This window comes from Dermacentor andersoni, chromosome 2 (assembly GCF_023375885.2).
Source record: "Dermacentor andersoni chromosome 2, qqDerAnde1_hic_scaffold, whole genome shotgun sequence".
Lineage (NCBI taxonomy): Eukaryota > Metazoa > Arthropoda > Arachnida > Ixodida > Ixodidae > Dermacentor > Dermacentor andersoni.
The window spans coordinates 84708668-84729906 of NC_092815.1; the positions used below are offsets into that span (position 1 = coordinate 84708668).

General features: G+C 43.0%; 3 protein-coding genes and 1 non-coding gene across 6 annotated transcripts in view; 1 reads left to right on the forward strand and 3 right to left on the reverse strand.

Moving 5' to 3' along the window:
• Positions 1-6522, reverse strand: part of LOC126541721 (rho GTPase-activating protein 15-like) — a 37725-nt gene extending 31203 nt beyond the window's left edge. The window contains exon 1 of the mRNA XM_050188623.3: positions 6238-6522. The gene's annotated coding sequence lies outside the window, so the exon portion shown is untranslated. The remainder of the gene's footprint in view (positions 1-6237) is intronic.
• A 1493-nt stretch (positions 6523-8015) lies between these two features.
• Positions 8016-10568, reverse strand: RpL7A (ribosomal protein L7A). The gene is made up of 5 exons (XM_050188636.3): positions 10459-10568; positions 10249-10366; positions 8965-9114; positions 8409-8760; positions 8016-8230 (listed from the first exon to the last, which is right to left on the reverse strand). The coding sequence occupies exons 1-5, from the start codon at positions 10471-10473 to the stop codon at positions 8056-8058; spliced, it is 810 nt and encodes a 269-aa protein (XP_050044593.1). The 5' UTR covers positions 10474-10568; the 3' UTR covers positions 8016-8055.
• LOC126542121 (small nucleolar RNA SNORD36) lies at positions 8857-8926 on the reverse strand. The gene has a single exon (XR_007601764.1). It is a non-coding gene; the product is annotated as a small nucleolar RNA SNORD36 (small nucleolar RNA).
• Positions 10569-10820: 252 nt separating the features above from the next.
• The window catches only part of LOC126541722 (calpain-7-like), a 43682-nt gene continuing 33263 nt past the window's right edge, over positions 10821-21239 (forward strand). Inside the window, exons 1-7 of one of the 3 annotated variants that reach the window (XM_050188628.3) lie at positions 10821-10904; positions 11003-11155; positions 13277-13385; positions 14180-14415; positions 17060-17127; positions 18234-18518; positions 20317-20530. In XM_050188628.3, the coding sequence (XP_050044585.1) occupies positions 11045-11155; positions 13277-13385; positions 14180-14415; positions 17060-17127; positions 18234-18518; positions 20317-20530 (1023 nt within the window). In that variant the 5' untranslated portion in view covers positions 10821-10904; positions 11003-11044. Of the gene's footprint in view, positions 11156-13276; positions 13386-14179; positions 14416-17059; positions 17128-18233; positions 18519-20316; positions 20531-21239 lie in introns of all 3 variants that reach the window. The other 2 variants (XM_055076878.2, XM_050188627.3) reach the window with 2 other exon arrangements.

The following is a 21239-nucleotide window of genomic DNA, read 5'->3' on the forward strand; positions in this document are numbered from 1 at the left end:
AGTTTAGGTGCGAAAAGAGGGAAACTTGTTCTTCAGCTTCTCCATTAATCACAAACATTCTTTTGACAAATAGGCGTGCATCAACTCTAAATTAAAAATTAAAAAAAGATTTTATACCATACTTGGGCAACTTGGAGTTGCTCTGCAGCGCCTTCTTTAACTACCATAATTCTTACATTTAAAACATTAATTCTGGGGTTTTACATGCCAAAACCACTATTTGATTATGAGGCATGCTTTAGTGGAGGACTCTGGACTAATTTTGACCAAAGCAAGGTTTGGGTACGGGCTAGTTGGTATTCCATGGTATCAATTGTCACTTACAGTGCATACATAGACGAGGGACAAAAAGGACGACGAAGACAAGCGCTGACTTCCAATTGATTTTTATTTTGAGAAACAGGCATATATATACTGAGACACCAAGACAAAAGCGCCTCCTACAAAGCGTCAACCCGACATGAGTATGCATTCAAAATTCATGGTCTAAGATGAACGACAGCACATATGCGACCTCAGAAAAACCAGTTCTTTGTCTGGTAATGCAATTGATGGCTTACTAACTGAGTCACCATCGGCAATCACTGCTGCTTCAATGATAAGTCTGGTACATTCATTAGAATGCCTAGCTAAATAGAGGTTTCTTCAAAAAGCGGGATACAGCTGCATTATGCGCAATGAACACCTAGAAACCCTTTCCGCCCTTTGCGTACTTTACTGCTGTGTTCTTGTAACCTAACGTTAAGACATCTACCTGTCTGCCCTATATAAGACCGACCATATTTCAGAGGTATCTTATACAGTTTGTTCGAAAGGTGTTGTGTATAAGATACTTCTGAAATGCGGTCGGTCTTATGTAGGGCAGACAGGTAGATGTCTTAATGTTAGGTTACAAGAACACAGCAATAAAGTACGCAAAGGGCGGAAAGGGTTTCTAGGTGTTCATTGCGCACAATGCGGCTGTATCCCACTTTTTGAAGAAACCACTATCTTAGCTAGGCATTCTAATGAATGCACCAGACTTATCATTGAAGCAGCAGCGATTGCCAATGGTGACTCAGTTAGTAAGCCATCAATTGCATTAACAGACAAAGAACTGCTTTTTTTTTAGGTCGCACATGCGCTCCCGTTCATCTTAGGCCATGAATTTTGAATGCATACTCATGTCGGGTTGAGGCTTTGTAGGAAGCGCTCTTGTATTGGTGTTTCAGTATATATATGCTTGGGAAAATGCGGGAGATGGAAATTCAAGACGATGAGCAAAACGTGAACAAGGTGAATGCAGGAGCCAATGTTTCGACAAGTGGACTTGTCTTCTTCAAGGAGTGGACTTGTCTTCTTCAAGGCCTTGAAGAAGACAAGTCCACTTGTCGAAACGTTGGCTCCTGCATTCACCTTGTTCACGTTTTGCTCATCGTCTATATATATGCTTGTTTCTCAAAATAAAAATCAGTTGGAAGTCAGCGCTTGTCTTCGTCGTCCTTTTTGTCCCTCGTCTATGTATGCGCTGTAAGTGACGATTGATAATTTTGACCACCTGGGGATCTTTAACATGCCCCCAATGCATGGGACACGGGCATTTTTGCATTTCACCCCCCCATCGAAATGCAGCCGCCGCGACCCCGTGCTTAGCAGTGCAAAACTGTAATTCTTTAAGTGCAAAGTAGTCATAAGGAGCTTATTTTTGGGGGGACACATTTTTTTCTCCACATCATGACATCCAGATAATGGTGATGATGCCAGGTCCAGCTTTTTGCTGCCAACTTTAGTAAAGTGTTCGCTAACCTTCACACCTGCTCAACATCAACCTTTTAAGTGCGAGAAGCATGCAGCAGAGTTTATACAACTTCCAAAACATGTGTGAGTAGTACTTCTTTAATGGGAAACCTGGGATTTATGCCAGTTTTGAGATATCCGTTCTCAGACCTGCATCAAAATGGACTTGATTCCCATTTATCATTTTCCCACAAAGCTTTTCTTAAACAATGTGAAATAAAGCAAAGTGAAGCATCAATGCATTTTGTCAAACTTTTTTAGCTGTCTTGAAAATGATATGAGTGTCATGGTTTGTCCTAAGTGGACAAGCCCTGAGCACCAGCCGGTTATATTGTGCACTTGCAGTATGTTTATTGAAGTAAACAGTTAGCAAGTTCATTAGCAAAATTCAGTCAATTAAAAGCTGCAGTTGCACACCTTCTGGCACCCACCACTGCTATAAAGTTTTGTCTGCAAGAATAATCAGACAATCTTAAATTCCTTTTCGTTTAAATTAACTGCAGATAGGCATTGACGAAGTACCCTGTACATTCTACATTTGACTTTCCCATAGATATACTGCTTACTGCATACCCAAACTCTAGTTCGCAGTCTTCAATGAACAGAAAAAGACTTCGAAGCCTCAACTAGCTGTTGATGTAGCATTTCTCCCATTTCTGTATCGTGAAAAATGCGAAATGAAAATAATCTCAATACAAGCCAACATGTAACAATTGATCAAGTCCCACATCAACATCATCAAGTCAAAAACAGTAATGCACACATTAAAAAAAAGAGAAGAAAGAAAAAAATAAATTAGGTGGAAAGACAGAATGCAGACTACAGTGCAAGTGCTGAGCTTGCTGTAGGTGTATGCATGACAGAATGATATATAGCACTCGCAGGGCATGAGTCATACAGGAGAGTGCAAGTGGATACCGCATCTGCTCATCTTGCCCAGAAGCCACAAGAGAGGTATACTTTGGCAGAGGCAATGATGAATACCTACGTGAACAACGGTGCATCATCTTAACAGCCATAAATTTTAGCTACAGATTTTTTTTCCTGTTCGTGCAAGCTGTTAGCAAAAATTATCATAACATCTGATTTCAGGAGCAGACATGAAATTTAGTTACCCTTAATATGAACCCTTTTAACTTCCACATTCTTTAGAAAAAGAAGTTTGCAAGTGTTAACAATATTTTTTATTTCAGCAAATGATTGTGCATTGCACCCAAATTTGAAAACTACATTACATGTGCAGTTTATCTCTTATAATGAGTAAAAGTACGAATGAAAGACATCTCATAAGAGACTTTCCCTTAGCACACATGTAAAATTCAAACATGTTGATCCAAAAAGCTCATAACCAAAGGAATCGAAAGCATCAAAGAATATGCTCAAGCACTGAAATTCAAATGCACAATGTGATCACAGTTGGCGAGCTCAGCTTATCTTCAACAAGGAAAGCAGAAGAAACTGTGGCCTGGAAGAGTATGGCTCATCCTTGTAGATATTGGTATAAACAGCCAGAACGAGTACATGCTCAGACTTAGCAGTTAAAGGGTTAATTCAAATTAGTAAGGGCCTACAGCTACTCATTAAAATGACCATGGGCCAAGATAAGTGTAACAATTCTATTCCAGTTCCCATTTTTTTTTTTGCCTGCTTAGTCAGTATCGCAAATGGCAATCTGCTTACATTATCTCCAGGATCGGCTGGTCATGAGCGGTGGATGATAAAAAAGCAACAGAACTGAGCGAAAGGAATCACTATATTATATCGGCTATGCATTTGCACTTGTAAGAATACACTGAAAGACGAAACTTTTGTTCAGAAAGTGAATGGCTACACGAGGAAAGCATATATGAAAAATTATCCTTCACATGAGTGGAACTTTGACTACATACAGATGTGAAAATGCTGATGAATAGATTGTGACAAAAGCCTATTCACTAGGCAATCTACAGGTGGCCACATGCTCAAAAGAACTTTTTAAGTGTATTACATTTCTTGGAGTTATTGTAAAGGGCTTACATTCTGCTTATACGATGCTTTTTCCCAATGTTTGCATTTGTCAGCCCATGGCAGCAAATGCAATTTCATTCGGGTGTGCAGTGACGAAGCAATAAGTTCAAATGAAAATAACGCTAACACACCAGACAAAACAAGGAGCCCACAGCACACTTTCATCTGATCATGAACCAACTAGCTCAACAATCAATCCCCAGTATGCAAATATGAGGGTAATTTTTAAATGTCAACATTAGTTCTTCCCTATATGCAAGTTCTGCTACATACATGTATCCAGAACGTACGAGTTGAGTTTGTGAACTAAATAAAGCAGAAAAATTATAATGAAGAAGCTCTGCCATGCTGCTTGGCTTAAGATGTGTCCCAGATTGGCTGAAAACAAAACCTACATACGGAAAGTAATCCTCTGCTATCTCTATCATGGCTTTAACAGAAAAACATAATGTCATGAAGCACTACTACTGGCTGTTAACATTACCAAGTTTACGACTTGCAGCACGTCTCGATTTACGCTGAACATAATTATGTGCGACATAATAAATAGCTGTTCTCTACAACTATGCTCCATGCTAAAACAGTTGTTGATAAACGCACTGGCACACAATGATGGCCATGAGCACTAGGGTCTTGCTGGTTAGTACCAGAATGTGCCTACCTACATAGCTCAAGAGAAGAGCTGTTCACCTATTAATATTCAAATGTGTCAGCAGTTATGTTGACCAAAAGAACCAGCTTTCAGAACTTTTATAATTGTTTCAGTCCTGAGAGGTAACTGAGCAAGACATGCAATAATTCCTAAACACACCATGCGGAGAACGTGAACTTTTTTTTTAAATCAGCAGGGCCAGCACCAGCAAAACAAAAAGCTACTTGCTTACATGCCTCTACAATGCTCCTCAACCACATTAGTGCTTACTTTGTCAAGAACGGAGCCGCAAAGATGCTGCGAACATCTCTCACAAGCTTCACACAGTAAAACAATGGCGAGCTTCACTTCATACAAAACTAGATTGACAAGATGGGCCAGTTGTTTGTGTAGCATGGCTGAGTTACCTGTCCTACGTGGCAACTTGAAATGACTCAAACTTATGGCATGAAGACATGCATGTCAATCATAGAGAAAATAAAATAATAAAATAGTAATGTGCCTGTTCACATTGCCTTGCCTGAGGTATGTCACATGAGAGCCAACTTGTCAGAGCAATACTACTTACATCTGCAATATCCATTGCTGTGCTGCATCTACAGCTGCACAGTTCTGAACAAAATGCAGTGTGGTGTGCATGGGCATCATAGCTACGAAGCAGAACATTGTATGCAGTCTGTTTAAATAAGGATCAAAGGAATGAGAAATCTGGTCAATGTGCTTAACGGCCCTTTTGCACGTATAACATGCATGCTGCAAGCAAAATTGCATGATGTCGCAGCTAAATCTAGCTCTAAAGCCCTTATGACACAACTTATGGCACTGTTGATACTACGATAAACAGTATGTTTCTCGAACACTGTTATTAACCACGGTATAGTTAGGCTGTCAAGGGCAAAGCCGTTTATATTTGTATTTGGCATATAGTTCAATAGCATCCTGTTGGACAGAAGCAAGCGCTACAAAATTGTGCCTTTTGGAGCACGTAATGTTACAGAACAGCCAACGTCATGTTCAGTAAATTTGTTCTGCTATTTATATATTCGCAATATGTCAACTCACTGCACTGGCACTCGTGCATGGCTTGCCAGTGCAGATCGCGTAGTTGCCTGTGGACGCCGTCACGGAATTCCTTTTCACGCAACCTTGGCAATGCACTCTTTTCCGTCTCTTTTGAGCGCTTTTGACACGCGTTTTCTGAGCGGCACGAATACAATTAACGTCGCCTCCGGCGTGCGAAACGCGGTTACACGCCAAGGCGAGTATGCACGGCCGTTCCGCTTTCTATCTTGCTGCTTTTCGCTCATAGAACGATCTGAAATTAGCAACGAATGAAGCCTACGGCGACCGCGCAATGGTCAAGCGTTGAAGGCAAAGCGAAAGAATGAGTGTCCAGCCAATTCCGACATGCACAGCGCGCGTCCTACTTGCAAAGTGATTCATCGGCTTGGAATAAAACGATAGACATGCACACAACCTCGCGTTAACGCCAAGCGACAACGCAACGATAACGTAAATCGTGATAATTGCCGATTCGACCTTCGCAGCAGGGATTAGGAGGGTGAACCGAAAGTTCATCAGCATTAAATATATTCTTTTCCGGCGACGCCCGCAGCGAAGCAAGTGGTTGCGCACACTGCTTCCCGCACTTTACGGACTTGTTGCACGATCCCAGCCTCCTAAACGAGACTCAATGTCACGAGCTTCCTCTTTTCAATCAAGCGGTCACCCCGCCAGCTGCGGCAACGGCGAGGCGACACGCGACAAGTACGACACGAGAAGCGAAAGCAAAACAAATTCACCTCCTTCGTGGTAGCGACGGGACGGGGTCAATCCACAACAAACGCAACACTTCGTCACGACGATACCACCACAGACGATAGGGCGCACAACTTTCCCAAACCGCGAAGCACGACCGCGATCAAGAGACACGGGAATGCAACCTGGCGTGGACACAGCTGGCATGCGTTCGCTTAGACAGCAACAGCGCTCGCCTGCATTAATTGTACAAGGCGTTCGCCGTGAGAACCAAACAAGCGAGGCAAACGTAATAAACAAAGAAAAAGGAAATGTTTACGCAGGACCGGAACTCTATCCCAAGTTGAAGGGTTAACGGTGAAAAATAAACCAGTTGCACGATCGATGAGTGGTGAGATGCAACCCATGTAGTAAAACTCTATGGCCTCCAAGATTTGGTGGCGCGTGCTGTCGTTCCCATACATAGAGTTTCTCAATACATTGTTCCCATACTACAGCAAAACAAATCATATTTTATGATCATAATTGTTCATTATAACATTTGGCACTGTTACTTACGCGGTTTGTCAAGAAAGAACTGCGAATTTTCTTTCCTTCGCAGCCAGTGATGCTTGAAACACAATTTTGTCACCTACGGGAACTGTAGTACGGTAACGTAAGGCCTTCAAGATCCGTTTTTATCAATTGCACTAAGGTGCATTAGTAGGGCGTTAAGTGTCAATATAACAACAAACCGGACCATATAATGCGATTTTGCTGTTAAACTTGAGCAAGAACAGAGCTGCGGTAAGCGCAACATTTTTTTAAAGGGAAGCGCGCCGGCAGAAAACGGCTTGCTGGGCATCCTGCACCGCTCACGTTACCGTTAGAACTAGTAGCGACAGAAAATATTGTAGGGAGCTTTGCTGATCCGGCATACAAACACTATTTAACGGAGGAACTTTCTCTATAAAGCAGGTCTGCTGGCATGAGCGGCGGCTGGGGACCTCAGTACCAAAAAATAGGTGTATAAACGATAACCTCTTCAATAAAAGGTTCCGATTTACATGTACAAACATTTTCTCTTTCAGCACAGCCGGCGCGTCATCTCCCCTCAAGATCCGTTGTTCATGAACACATGTGATTGCAGTAGTCATCAGCATCCCTGAAATCAACAAATATTTGATGAAGACAGACTGCCTCAGCACAATCAATTACGCAGCTTTTTTAAGAAGATATTCAGAGTGAAACTCTTCATATTTCAAGTCTCTTCAATTGTCTCCTATTCCACTACTCTGGAAACGTGCTGAGGTCGTTCCTACCCACAAGAACGTGGATAGGAACAGACTACAGTCAAGCGTTGCTAGCAGTTTTCTTTCTCACTTCCCCATGGACGTATTCATGACAGTATAGTTTCACACGCGAAACTGTTCATAGAAGGGCAATGAAGAAAGCTATCGTTTTAGTAACCAGCAGACTACCGTGAACTGTGCACTAGACTTCATATTTCCATATCCATATTTCCATAATTCTCCATATCCCCCCCCCCCCCCCCATAGACATGCGGCATTTAGTCGACGACGAATTTGTCCCCATACAACCTGCATTTCCTCACCAATAGAGGACATACACAACCAAACATTTTCCTTACGACCCCATCAATTTTATTATCCAATCCCATTCACGTCCAGACTGAAATATTTTGTCTACGAAAACCTGCAATATCTTGCCGTTGTAAATTCAGCCATACATACTTGGCTAAAACTGCGAAGAGCATTCCATGTATGAGAGTACAAAGCAGTTCTGTATAGCACTACAAATGAAGACAGCTGACCGCATGAAATACTGAGGACAGACCAACTTTATTTGACACAGCAAGATGGTTAGGCCACCTTCTGGGCCAGCTCTTTAGCTCGTGCCCTCTCAAGCTTAGCAACACGAGCAGCAGATTTATTGCCCATGACACCACCTCCCCAGTGCTTGCGGATCTCCTCGTAGCGCTCATTGAAGTTGGTCTTGATGGCTTCCACAAGCTTGGAAAGATTGGATCGGTCCTCCCTGCAAACACCAAGAGCATGGTTAAGTAACAGTGCAGCTACCCCACTGCGCAGAAGCGAACAAACAATGGTCAGAGTTAAAAAGCTCGTAAATAATACACCCTCAGTTGTGATCAGGCAGTGATAGGAACTCATCACAGCAAAGCAAGAGGCCAAATTGATACTAGAAAGCCACTCACGGATTGGTCTGTGCCAGGGCAAGGCAAGTGCAAGTCTTGCGCCGCACGACACGCCCCAGTCGAGACTTGTTCTTCACAATGCAGTAGGGCACACCCATTTTTCGGCAAAGAGCTGGGAGGAACAGCACCAGCTCAATTGGATCCACATCATTGGCAATAACCACAAGCTGGGCTTTCTTTTGCTCCACCAGAGAGGTTACGGTGTTGGTACCCTGGCGAACCACAGGAAGACGCTTGGTGGGAACATCCTCTTTTCCTTTAGCCTTTTGTTCAGCCCGCTGGAGCAGCCGCTGCTTTTTTGCCGCCTTTGACTCTGGCTTGTATTTGTCCAGAAGCTTAAACAAGTTGGTAGCTGAAAAAAAAAAGAAAGAAAAGAAAAGGAACTACGATGAGTTCAGTGGCACAACGAAACCCTCACTAACACCACTGGAGAAGCACATTTGTGGAGTTAGCTCAGAATAAGTATGTTTTCTACAATAAACAATTCAGGTGAAGAAATTCAAGAACCATCACTGCAAAGCACCATTGACAACCGGAAACAGCAGTAAAAACGAACCTGTTTGCCTGTCCAAGCATTGGGTGAACTGGTTGATGGGAGGTGGAACCTTGATACGCTGGTACAGGATGGCCCTCTGGCGTTGAATGCGTACGTACTTCGGCCATTTCACAAAACGGCTCAGATCACGCTTTGGCTGGATATCCTGGCCTACGGAAGGCAAATAGCAAAAGATGCAGCAAGCACATTTTCACGCCTCCTACAAAATGTGGTTCACGAACACAAACACTGCTACACTGTCAGACAAAATTCGTGCAGCAAAGGCTAGGGCGCATGCCTGCCTATCACTGCAAAAACCGGCTGCAATTAGAAGCAGACAATGGGGACATGACAACCCTCCTTTCAGTATTGTTGCGGCCCATACACAGCTTTCACTGCACCATACGCCTCAATGCCCATGTTAAGCGTTTACGTTAAGGATGACGAGGCCATGAATTTTAAACCGTGGACGCAATGGGCGGTAACAAGACGTCACACCTTATACGCGGATCGTTCGTGGGAAGTAGTATACGCATCTAACATTTTCTCACGCAGATGTATGTCGCGCAAAGCTATGACATTTAAATAATTTTGAGTGACAATTAGCGTGTAATACAAGTAAGCAAAACAGCATTAGGCATAAGACTCGTCGTGGGCGAGTTCGTTCACAATACGGAGTAGCGCTTGTACTGTTCACTGCCTCGTCATCCTTCTCGCGTTTTTTCAACGTATGCCAATAGGCATAATTTGCAATTGATTTATTAAGCCTACGTGGCCTCGCAAAAGTTGAGAGAGGGAATTACAGCGATGCCACGAGGCTCTCCTTAGAGTTTGTATTCCTTCGCCACTAGCTTAGAAAGAATTAACCACGTGTCAAGATTCATCGAAGGTCTACAACGGGATCTGAACGTGATGTGCAAGCCTAAATTTATCGTAACCCTCGGCCCCTCAGGGCAACCGGATCGAACCGCCATAAGCACGCGCTAGCGGAGTTCCGAAGGCTCACCGCACGCGCATACACGCTTGGGCCCGGAAATCGCAGATCTGATACAGAAAAACTTGGCTCCAGCACTGCGCCAATCAAGATACCGTGGCCGACTGTGTGCACTGTACACAATACAGTACTACCTGGCCGAAAATGTTCTCTTTAACAAAGGAGGCATTGCTTTCAAGATAACAAAGAACATTCGTCCATACCTGAAACGCCGGCTAGGGCCTAGCCTCTACCAGTGCGTTCCGAGGAACTCATGGTCTCCACGAGGCATCATAGGCCATATGCCACAGGCATTCTAGCAAGTGACTCACCAATGCTGAAATTTCTAGGACGCTTTTCAAAAAGCGGGTTTGTCACTTTCTTCTGTTCAGGTTTCTTCACAGACAGCGGGGCTGCTGCTATCTTCTTCTTGCCCTTCTTCCCTTTAATCTAAATATAAATGAGAAAAATTAGCATTCAGCTTTGTTACTCGGCTAAAACACTTCACTAGCAGCAGATTTAAATACACGCCCAAAACTTACCTTCCTTTGCACCATCTTGAGCGAGTCGGGCTAACAAGGAGCCGAGAAACTGCTATAACAGCTACGTACGACGCCGCGCACGTGAAAGGAAGCGCGCGCTCAGGGAAAACGTTTATAAAGGGTTCTTGTTGCCAGACGTAAGCGACCTTCCTCTAAGACATGCTAAGACCAAAATCTACTGAACTTAGCTAAGACTGCAAATGCCGATGGCGGAAGGCCCAAAAGAAGTTCTCATGAAGGAAAAAAGTTTATCCTCTTATGGAATTTTTTATGCACAAAACGGGCACGAACAACCAACCGCGAGCATTTTGCGGAGGCCTGCAGAACATATGCAGCCAAGTCGAAGCCAACCAAATCCAAGTGGCCAGCTGCTCGCTCGCTCGGGGTACAGGCACTGTACTCGGGCCGTCCGTCGGTGAAGTCGAAGTGGCCGAAGAAGTGCCGAGGTTCGTAACTTGTGTGACAACTTTTTTTTGCATCACAAGACTATATAAAGCTCGTTGACAAGTCAGAGCTTGGGCGACGCCATTGTCACTTCTTCTAGGCACATCCGTGCATCGGCAGTCACTGGCATGAGTCAGTCGTCATGGGCGAAACCAGCAGAGCTCAGTTCGAACGTGATGCCGTGGAGTTTGCATCTCGGGCTGTCAAATTCGACCTGGAAGGAAACCCCGGTCCTGCTGCCTACTACTACAGGGTGTGTTATCAGTCTTTCCTAGCTGACATGCGTCCAAGCGCACGCTTCTTGCTGTAGTGAACTGTGGTCTAGCTGGGACAAAATTGATCTGCAGGGTTGTGTACGAGTAGGCGAGAAAATTCGTTCGCTAAGCAGTTGCCGAGTGTCGTAGGCACACGCAGCGTAATGCAGTTGTGATTTGTGAGATGCGGTTTAGCATTTCTGCTAGTGTGTGTGCCGGCGCCCATATCCACGAAAACGTTGTTGCGCTAGAATTGTTAGCAAGAGCAGCTATAGCTAGCTGCTAGCCACTCGGGAAGGCGCCTGGGCCCCGGCCAATGGCAAACAGCACTTAACGAACAAAAATGGTTTGTGAATTCGGTACCGAGCTTTTTCAAACTCACGCAGAACTGACGCCTAGAAAAAAAATTTAATAAAAAATTGTATCCTTGTGTACTGTGGTTTAGCGAATGAGGTAGGTAACCACTTAGGCACGTAGTGAATGGTATAACAATAATTCTTATGAAAATTCAGACGCCTATTGCCGGCTCAATGAAGCTAACAAGACTGATGTAACTACAGCTTAACTCTTTCTTAATCGCTATAGATGTGCTCATTTTCGGTGCTTTTATCTTTTAACAAGACGTAGTAGCCGCGAATTATGCGGGTTACATTAAATTACAGCCTGATCACTGGTGAACTTCAAAGAAGCACCTCAAGGAAGATGAATGAAAGTAGTAATGTGTTATTTTTTTGTGTACGTGCCAAGAGTTAAAAAAATAAAAATATGCACCTGGCTCTTAGTAACCAACTTATGTAAGTTAAATTATGGTAAAATTATGCAGATTTGTTGGCCTCAGTGCTAGCCATAGTGAGGACCATGCTATGCAGAAAAGCAGTAGCTTCGAGAATGTGAAAACGGGCAAGTTTCTATTGTGCAGGGAACATTTGTTTTATTCAATGCAGCAGGCCTTTGGTTTATTTTTTACTGTATTCTTTAGGCTCGCAAAGCAATGGTTGTTAGATCAGGGAGCATGCCTCCTCCCATCTTTGTATATTGCATTCGATCAGTTTTTCTGTACAAGCAAGCTAGTCTAGTGCACGTTGAACTGGCGCTGGTGCCTCCACATGCTTTGTTGAGTTCCCGTACAGTAGTGTGGAGTGTTGCACAATATTGTACAGTAATGAATAAGGACGTTTGTACAGGCAGTGTTCAATATCTAAGAGATTAGACAGCTAGTCAAGCTTCAGTTGCGGGTCGGTCTGAAATCGACTGCAAGCTCTTCTGTGGATGAAGAACCCACACAACAGGAAGTATTGCTTGCAATAATTCGTACATATGTTGTCGAAACACTGAGTGGCAAAAGTTAATTTGCACTTGATTTAGTAAAGCACAATTATCAAAATAATGCGCACTCATAAGCATCTACCATTGTTTCAGACATTGTTAAGACAGCCTATATTTTGGATAGGAAGATTAGACAAACCAATACAAGCTTCTATGTCTTCACTGCTGCTTTCATTTAAAAATATGTTACCAAATCGATTAAAGCACAAATTTTGCATCATTTTATTCAGGAAGTGCTAGGAGCACTGGAAGCTGTTCTCGACAATACCTCCAACCGAAGTTTTATTTTTCCAGACTTCTTAATCTACCAAAAATTGTAAAATCCAACCAATCGCTAACAATCGGTTGTTATTTGAGATGGTGCTTAGTGTTGCTAGTAGAATAATTCCAACGTAAATGTTTAATAATGTGTAGAAAGGCTCTCTATCACATTGAAATATTTCTATGGGCCAGATAAAAAAAGAGTTCATATAGTTTCATCACTAGGAATATAACGATCTTGCCCTTTGATTAACTCGGATACGATGACACACAAGCTGTTGCGACCAGTTTGGTAATTGCCAACACCACACACATTATATCAGCTACAGAGGCTTCTGAATGTGTCTCTCGTGACTGGAACAGCTGCATTCATTTCTATTATAACCTCCCATAGCCATGCCACTGTACATTTAGCATATTTCTATATGTTCTTTGTTGTAAAACTTTGCAGTAATGAGATGCACACTTCTATGTTGTTGTTTCACTCCATTTCAGAACCCTGTTGGTGTTTTTGACCGCTCCTTTCCTTTTAGGAAGCTGCTCAAGCATTGCAGTCGGCAATGCTCTCTGGGTCACAGGTGGCCTGCATTTCTGACAAGGCAAATGAATATCTCAACCGTGCTGAGGAACTCATAAAGCTAAGTAAGTCATGCCTTCGTTTTAATAAGCCTCGTATGCTCATACCCTCATTTGTTGTGGAACTGTATTCACCGTGAAGCCATGTAGGATATCCTCATAGGAATCTTTTTTCCATAACACTCCAATTTGAAACATATTTAAAACTATGAATGTTTCCATCCCTTAGTAATAACTTCATTTTAATGACAAATATTTTCGCAGGTAACGAATGTCCTGCACTATAATGTAGAATCGGTGGAAGAAATAATGTTTATTAGTCCAATGAGAACTAATGCCCCAGTCTAAGCCTCCTTGGTAGGCTCAGCCCTCCTGGCCCGACACATTCTTGATTCTGCATGAAATGTTGTCACCACTTTTTTTTTTCTTTACCATTTGGGGTAGAGTGGTCCACTCCTTCCAGCTGCCACTGTGTTTAGTGGGTGGTCACTTTGAGAGTGGAGCTAGCGGGGCACTCCCACAAAGTTTATTTTAGGGATCGGCTCTACAGTTTTTACAAGTTCAGGAGCTTTGGTCTCTGTTAATATAATATGTATAGTGGAGTGTCAGTAACGTCTGTTTATGCTTTTTGTAGTAGTGAGGCTTCATATATTGTGTGCCTATTAGAGGTTTTGTGGAGAAGTGTGGATGTGCACACCACATCGTGATGTTAGAGTGAAGAAATATTTTTTCTCTAGTCCATACATGTACTTCTGTTTTCATGACCTAACTACGGTGCTGTTGACATTTCCACAAAAGCTTTTGTCCTTTCTTAAGCTGTTGTTCTCATAATGGCTGGGATTCTTGTGTTGTGGCCACAGCATCGAGCACACATCTCCCTGTCACAAGCAATGACCAGCAGCTCCAGCTGGACAGGGCCAAGTTCCTGCTGTCACAAGCGCTGGATGAGGATGAGGCTGACAACTACCAAGAGGCACTGGAGCTGTACACACTGGCAGTTGAGCTTTGTCTGCAGGCGGTGAGGGCACTTCGTTCCACGTGGGGACGCCATCGCAGCCCCAAAGGACACTCCTCTTCCCCGTCCCCTTCCGGCCAAGTATAGTACAGGGACAAGCCCTCTCTCGTAGCATAACTGCACTTTAGCTAACCTAGTTTAAGAAGCCATGCAACAGAGACGAGGCACGGAAAAAAAAAAAAGTCCTGGCAGCCATAGTGATAGCGAAACTTTGTTTTCTTTTCAACGAAAAGAGGGCGCCAAGACAAAAGGACACTCCTATATATGCTATGTTCATTTCTCACCTTCTTTAGCTGTCCCTCATGCCATTGTGCTACTCATCAAAATAAAATCGAAGCATTTAGCCCAATTACGCTCTTGAAGGTAAACATTCGACTGATTGCTTTTGAGAGCTTTAATGGTGCACTTTACATTTGGCTAGTCGAAATCAAGTGCTTGAAATTTGTTTGCCTGATTCTTTCTGAGTGCCACACTCAAGCACTTGGAAGCACTCTCACATTTGAGCTGGGAGTGTGATTGAGGTCTGACTCAATTCCTTTCACATGGCTGCTCAGATTGATCTTGGAGCAACTTAGGGTTAGGTTTAGGCAGACTTTCGCTGGCTCCAGTCTTGAGAGGGTTCCGTGTCGTTGCAAACTGAGTCGAACCATGGTAGGAACCAGTTGAATGTGCCAAAATTAAACACCAGCCAAGTAAGTTTATTAAATTCTTAATTGAACATTTTGCGGTTCTTTTGACTCCTTCATTGGGGGTGACTTCAGCAACTTGCAGTAGCGTTTCATGGCATATTTAGGCTGCCACTGGGACAATAAACTAATAGTTGGAAGTGTCACCAACTTACTTACAGTGCCTTTGCAAGGTGAGTCACGCCATGAAGAAACAACCAGAGCCACAAGCTGAATCAATAAAGATCTGCTGCAGCTTCCTAATGTTGCTTCTGAAGGAGAAGTTGAAAAGACTCTGAAACCATTGGTTAATTTTAAAAAATCCCCATAGTCAGTGTTTGCTTAACTAGCATCTATTAAAGTGCAGCTAGACTTCCATTTAGATTCAACAGCGTTGTCATGAATTTATAGTGTATTTGCTGTAGCCAGCTTTTTATTGCGGTAGCAATTGCCTATATGGGCACTCCATGCTAATTTTTGCCGTCGACGTCACTGTGACGTTTCGAATATATTTAAGTATACGTATGCTATATGTTATGCCATGCTGTATGAAATGCGGTATATGCTGGTTATATTGCCACACCACGCTATCACTAACATTGCTCATACCATGCCTTACATTCTTGACAAAATTAATCCTCCGAATTTTGAGAATGGCAACCCACAAACAAATGTCATAAAATGAAAGACTGACAGTGCATACCTTTTATCTTAAATCTTCTCAGGCTTAAATATTTAAAGTGTGAAACAATAACGGAGCTCAAACCTGAAAATGATGCAATTTTATTGGCATGGCTGTGCGTTACCTCTGGGATCTGCCCAGGAGAGAGGTTTGAAACATACCCGATACGGAAAAGTGGTGGTAAAGTCGCTAGGAAAGACGTTAGCTTTGGTTAGTAAACATAAATGAAATTGTCCGATAGCAGGATTCAAACAGAGGACCTCTAGCACAAAAACTCCTTTTTACTTTGTCACCTTACATTTACTTAATTCATACTGCCACTACAGCTACGAGTCTTACATTTGATGTAATATTCTAACATGTTGCTATCGCATTCATTGCTTCACCCTTATGGCAAAATTGTGATCTTTTATAGTTAGTTGTTTGACAAACCAGGTTTCACTGTGTGACTTCTTGCAAGGCACATTGGATGATGGCACAAGTACAATAGTTGCGATTTGGGTATCCTAAAGCTTGTCTAAACATGAGAATTGGCAGTTATAATGATGAGGTGTTCCAGTTTGTTCAGCATTGTTGCAAGTGGAAAACTCCCAACTTTTGAAAAACTCCCAGCAGATTGATGTAGAAGCTTTGCAATGAGGTGGATACTAGCAGGGATGATAGACTGGTGGATGAGTGCAGATAAATAAGTTTTTTATTGATGTAATGTGCTTTTACAGAAGAATGTAGTGCTTGCAAGTTAGTGTTAACATTCACATTATTACAGAGGAAGATTCACTGTAAAGCTCAATATATCAGCCTCTTCCTTCACCTCATCAGTATACAGCAGTGAAAATAAGGATGTGAGATGTTTTGTGTGTGTTTTTTAAATCTCACTTTGCTTACATGAACAACATTTCAAACTGGCATTAGAAAGCTTAGAAAAGGCAGGAATTGGCCATTTAGACAGATAATGTGTTTACTTATTACCTACACTGCGGAAAACATAACTTGTTTATTGTTGAAGTTTGACTCTACTTCCCTCCAGAAAAGCAATAACTTTTTTGTTACCTGTTACAATATCATTTTGGGTGAAAAGTACAGAGCTAAGCACTTGTGATATCTACCACTCTGGGTAGCTACATTCATTTTGTCACATTAGTTTTTAAGACAGTAATAGACAATGTGTTGCAGTTATAATGTCATGCTGCAGTGGCATTTGGTATGTTGGAAGTGTGAATTTTTATAAAAATGTCATTTAATGTTATCTCACTGCTGATCAGTCTTCACAAATTAAGTGTAATGTTGAGTAACTTGATGCAATTCGGCAGTTTATTTGTGCATGATGGTTGATGGCACTTCTTTCTTCCTTTTCTTTTCTTTTTCTCGATTGGGACAGAGAGCTGCTACAGATGACAAGGCCCTTCATGAGAAGCTAACAAGCATTGCATCTCAAGGACTTGAGAGGTTGGTTAACTGTGGCTTATCCTACTACATGTATGTCTGCTTGTGTTATTTGGCCGTGATATTACGATACTATAGCGATCTTCAGTATGAGCTACAAAGTGAAAGAGCGTGGCTAAGTGGTTGCGCATTGTAGTTCATCATGAGCACTATGGTACATCCAATTCCTAGACTGTGGGGAAGCAGAACCGTAGCTTTTTGTGTGCAAATTTTATTTATTTATTTATTAGTATTATTTTCTGACTGAACAGTTAGCTTCGAAGTACTTTGTGTGTTATACTATTTCTGACCTGACCAAGAGGCAGTGGGCTTGGTCTACGTCCCTAATGACCACATTCAAATGGGGATAGAATGCAAAAATTCTCATGCACTTAGATTTATGCTACATTTGACTGATCGCTTTCGAGCACTCTAGGGGCATGTTTTACATTTGGCTAACCAAAATCAAGTACTCGGCACACAATCACATAGTATATACAGAGTGCCGCACTTCAGCTGAAAATGTGTGGGCATTCTCACTTTCAAGCTGGGAGTACAATGGAATCCAACATAATCCTGGTCACCTGGCTCCTCTGATTGTTCTGGAAGCAGCTGAACTTTCAGCACAGTCAGTCTACCTCTGGATCCAGTCTTGTAACAGCACTTAATCACCGCCAACAAAGAGCTTGGCTGAAGCTGCTTGAGTATGCCATAAGCTGCAGGTTGTAAAGTTAAACCTGGAGCCTTCAATCAAGGCACCCTTCATATCCCACTGTCCAGCTTCCAGATGGTATGCATTCGGGCTGGTTGTTGGTGCATAACATTTGGTTGCACAGCGCATTGACCTGTTGCTTTTACTGTGTCCTATTCTTGCACTGCTTTGAATGTATTCTCCTGTTTCTATTGCTGTGTCCCATGTACTTTTCACCCACGTGTAGTCTCAGTTTTAGGTTATTATTCTTTCAAGGTACATAGTTGGTTGTTAATAGTATGCAGGCGAGGGTCCCAAAGTAAACGAATGCAGCGGACCAGTTGCACACCAACTGGCCCAAATACATGCAATCCTTAAGTTCCTCAGAAGTTATTGCCTGTTTTCACTGCAATATGACACTGCCCTTGCGCGTGTGCAGGGCGGAAAGCCTGAAGGCCAAGTTGGCAAGCAGCTGCGGCAGTGGCAGCACAATCATTCGACCTGCCCCATCCGCACCCATACTTGAGGGGGCCAGACCACCACCCTCTGGCAGCAGCAAGGCCTCCAGCACGTCGCTGACCACCAGACTCGGCTCTGAGGCGTCCACCACGTCATCTTCCCTCAGCTTCCCTGGAGCTGATGGGGAGCATGTGCGAGATGCAGGGAACAAGCTGGTCATCAGCGGCAATGACGGTTACACGCGTGACGAGATTGAGGTCCTCAGGTGAGCCTTCTTTGAGGGCGAGGCATTACCAACCAACAACAGCACCTGTGACGCATTTGCAAAACCCTCATAAATGCTATAAAATAGCAGATGCAGAGTGTGCATGCACAAATGCAGCAGGAAGCTTTACAACTACCGTGATGGGCATTACCATTTATGTGTGGCACACAGGCTTTGCACAACATTTACAGTTAGTGTGAGCATGTTGCAGTTTCCTGTGCGCCTGCTTCAGATGAAATCACTGTGGCTCCGGTGCCTTTTGTCACATTCGCACTAAGAAAGTAAGAACGTGGTAAAATTTACTTTTGTTCCATCTTTATCTTCAGTGATCCATACTAATGATGACTTGTTTTCAAAATAAGTGAATTTCTGTCTACCAGATGGTTGCACAGCATTTAGCTTTGGCCATGCATTGGCAACAGGGAATGCTGTACTAAATGCCTCTGTTCTGCTGCCATGCACCACTGATGCACCATATAGTGACAGTGGCATGTACAAATGAAACAATGACGCCTACAAAAATACTGACAAGGCGTAAAGTCCATGTTGCCTCCAAAGCGTAGTGTTCTTTTTCTTTATTTTCTTGCATTCCTTGCCATGAACACCACAAGTGTCTTGCTTAAGGCGGACACTTGAACTGTCCCATAACCCAAATGTGTGTAAATGACACTGTCCAGAAAGTGCAGGCTGTGTGGCATCCCCACAAGAACGCCACTGACCACCAGACACAGCTTTACATTTGTCCATGTGCGTAAGCAGTCATGTGCATAAACAGTCTGCAGGGGATTTTTGAATGTTTGTTAATCTGAAAAATTAGTTAAATGTGGTGTTCGGTGTATCAAAGTTTGACTGTAGCTGCTTTGTTTGCAATAATAATCAGTAACATTACAGCAGGCTTTTCAGTGTGTATTCAATTTACCTGCTCATAAACAGGTAAATCGCAACACTGTAAACGTGTCAGCAGCAACGTTATGAGTGGCCAGGGTATCTTAGCTGTGTGCATTATTGGGCAAGTTAGTAATTACTCAGTGTGTGGGAATATGCACAAAATTTTGTGCTCCTTCCCACCCTCTAAACAACTAGAGTATCCCTTGGTTTTCCTTTTTAGAAAAATCATGCAACATGAGAACATTTACGATGTGTTGTAGTTGAACGAAGCATTGCAAGATGGTCGCCATTAATGTTCTGCATCTGGATACGTCTTCCAGCATACTGGTATTCACTCTTTTATGCCTCTGCTGTGCCTAATGCTCTGATATCATTGTCAAATTGAGGAACAAAATATCTGTGCAACAGAATACTAGATGCTAGAAAGCGTGTCAATGCATGTATGTTACATACAGAAAGGCACATTTTCCATGCCTGTGGGACAGTTCAGCTTTCTACTGAAAAGTGAGACTGTGACTAGGCTCGTGGCCTCTCCTTCCCCTTCTTTTTCTCTATCAAGTACAATAGTGGGATTCTTTATTCTAGTCTGTCGAACACTGAGGAAATCACTGAACGCAGCTGGTCCAATCATTTCTTGTTCGAGCGCGCGGAGCTGCGTGCTTAGGTGCGGCTTTGTTGTTGTTGATTAAATACTGATGGCTCACCATACAATAAATTACTGCTACGCCGGAACTACAAGGGCTACAGAATTTAATTGATTTTGCCCTACTCATTGTTACAAAATGCAGTATGTTATGCTAAAAGAGAAGGAGAAACATGGGAATGGTTGCAGACTTCCATGATGTGTGAATGGTGGCGCACAGTGATGTGCCAATGCTGTGCCATGTTGTGAGCCTCGCACCCGGCCCAGGAAGACATCTGTGATCAACGGTCGGGAGTATGTCCCCTTCCTGGAGACGGACAAGCGGGACCGCTTTGCATTCAAGCTGCCATTCTGTGATCCAGATGGCAAGCTATCCCTGTCGCCCAAACAGCGTGCTTCATTCAGCCACTGGGCGCGCCTCGAGGAGCTGTCACACGACCCCAAGATCATTGAGCTGGTGGACTGCTTCAGCATTCGCCAGGTATGACTGGTCGCATTAGACTGGCATGGTGTAGTAGAATGCAATGTTTGTTTAAAACAGGCAAGAGAAGTTGACTAGAATAATGCAACCTGCATCCTTAGGAGTGCAGTAGTAAACTAAGGACACCTTACTAAAATATTGGCAAGAGTGAGGCCATCACGAGTGCATTTAGATATTTTTCAGCAGAGAGCTAACAACAATGGCAGGGATCGGATAAGTCTTCCAGAGACACCATTTTACACTGTTACCTATAATGTATGCCATATATTAGTGTAGAAACACGTTGCATAATTGACAAGACCTAACCATGTTCTATGTTCATCATTATCCACAAGCAAGAGCGCTGCATGGCATATGATCTCCTTGCCTTACTGAATTGGGGTTTGAGTTCTGAAGCATTCATGTTCATTTTGCTTTATTGCTTATTTTGTTGCTTGTAATTGTTACCATCCCTGTATACCTCATAGCTTCAGAGCAGGGCTGCCCATTTTATGTTAGTAAATTAGCTCTATGTGAAAGGTGGGGTATCGCTTGCTGAAAAAGAAAAAGGGTGGGGATACAGAAGGAAAAGAACCGTTACAGCTGCTGCACAGCGCATTTTAAATGAGATAGGGCACATTGGGATAGCTGTAAGCAAGTACACATATTGGAGTATGTTGCATCCACACCTAGTTTTGGATCCATTCATTATGTTCAGGCGACTTTTCTT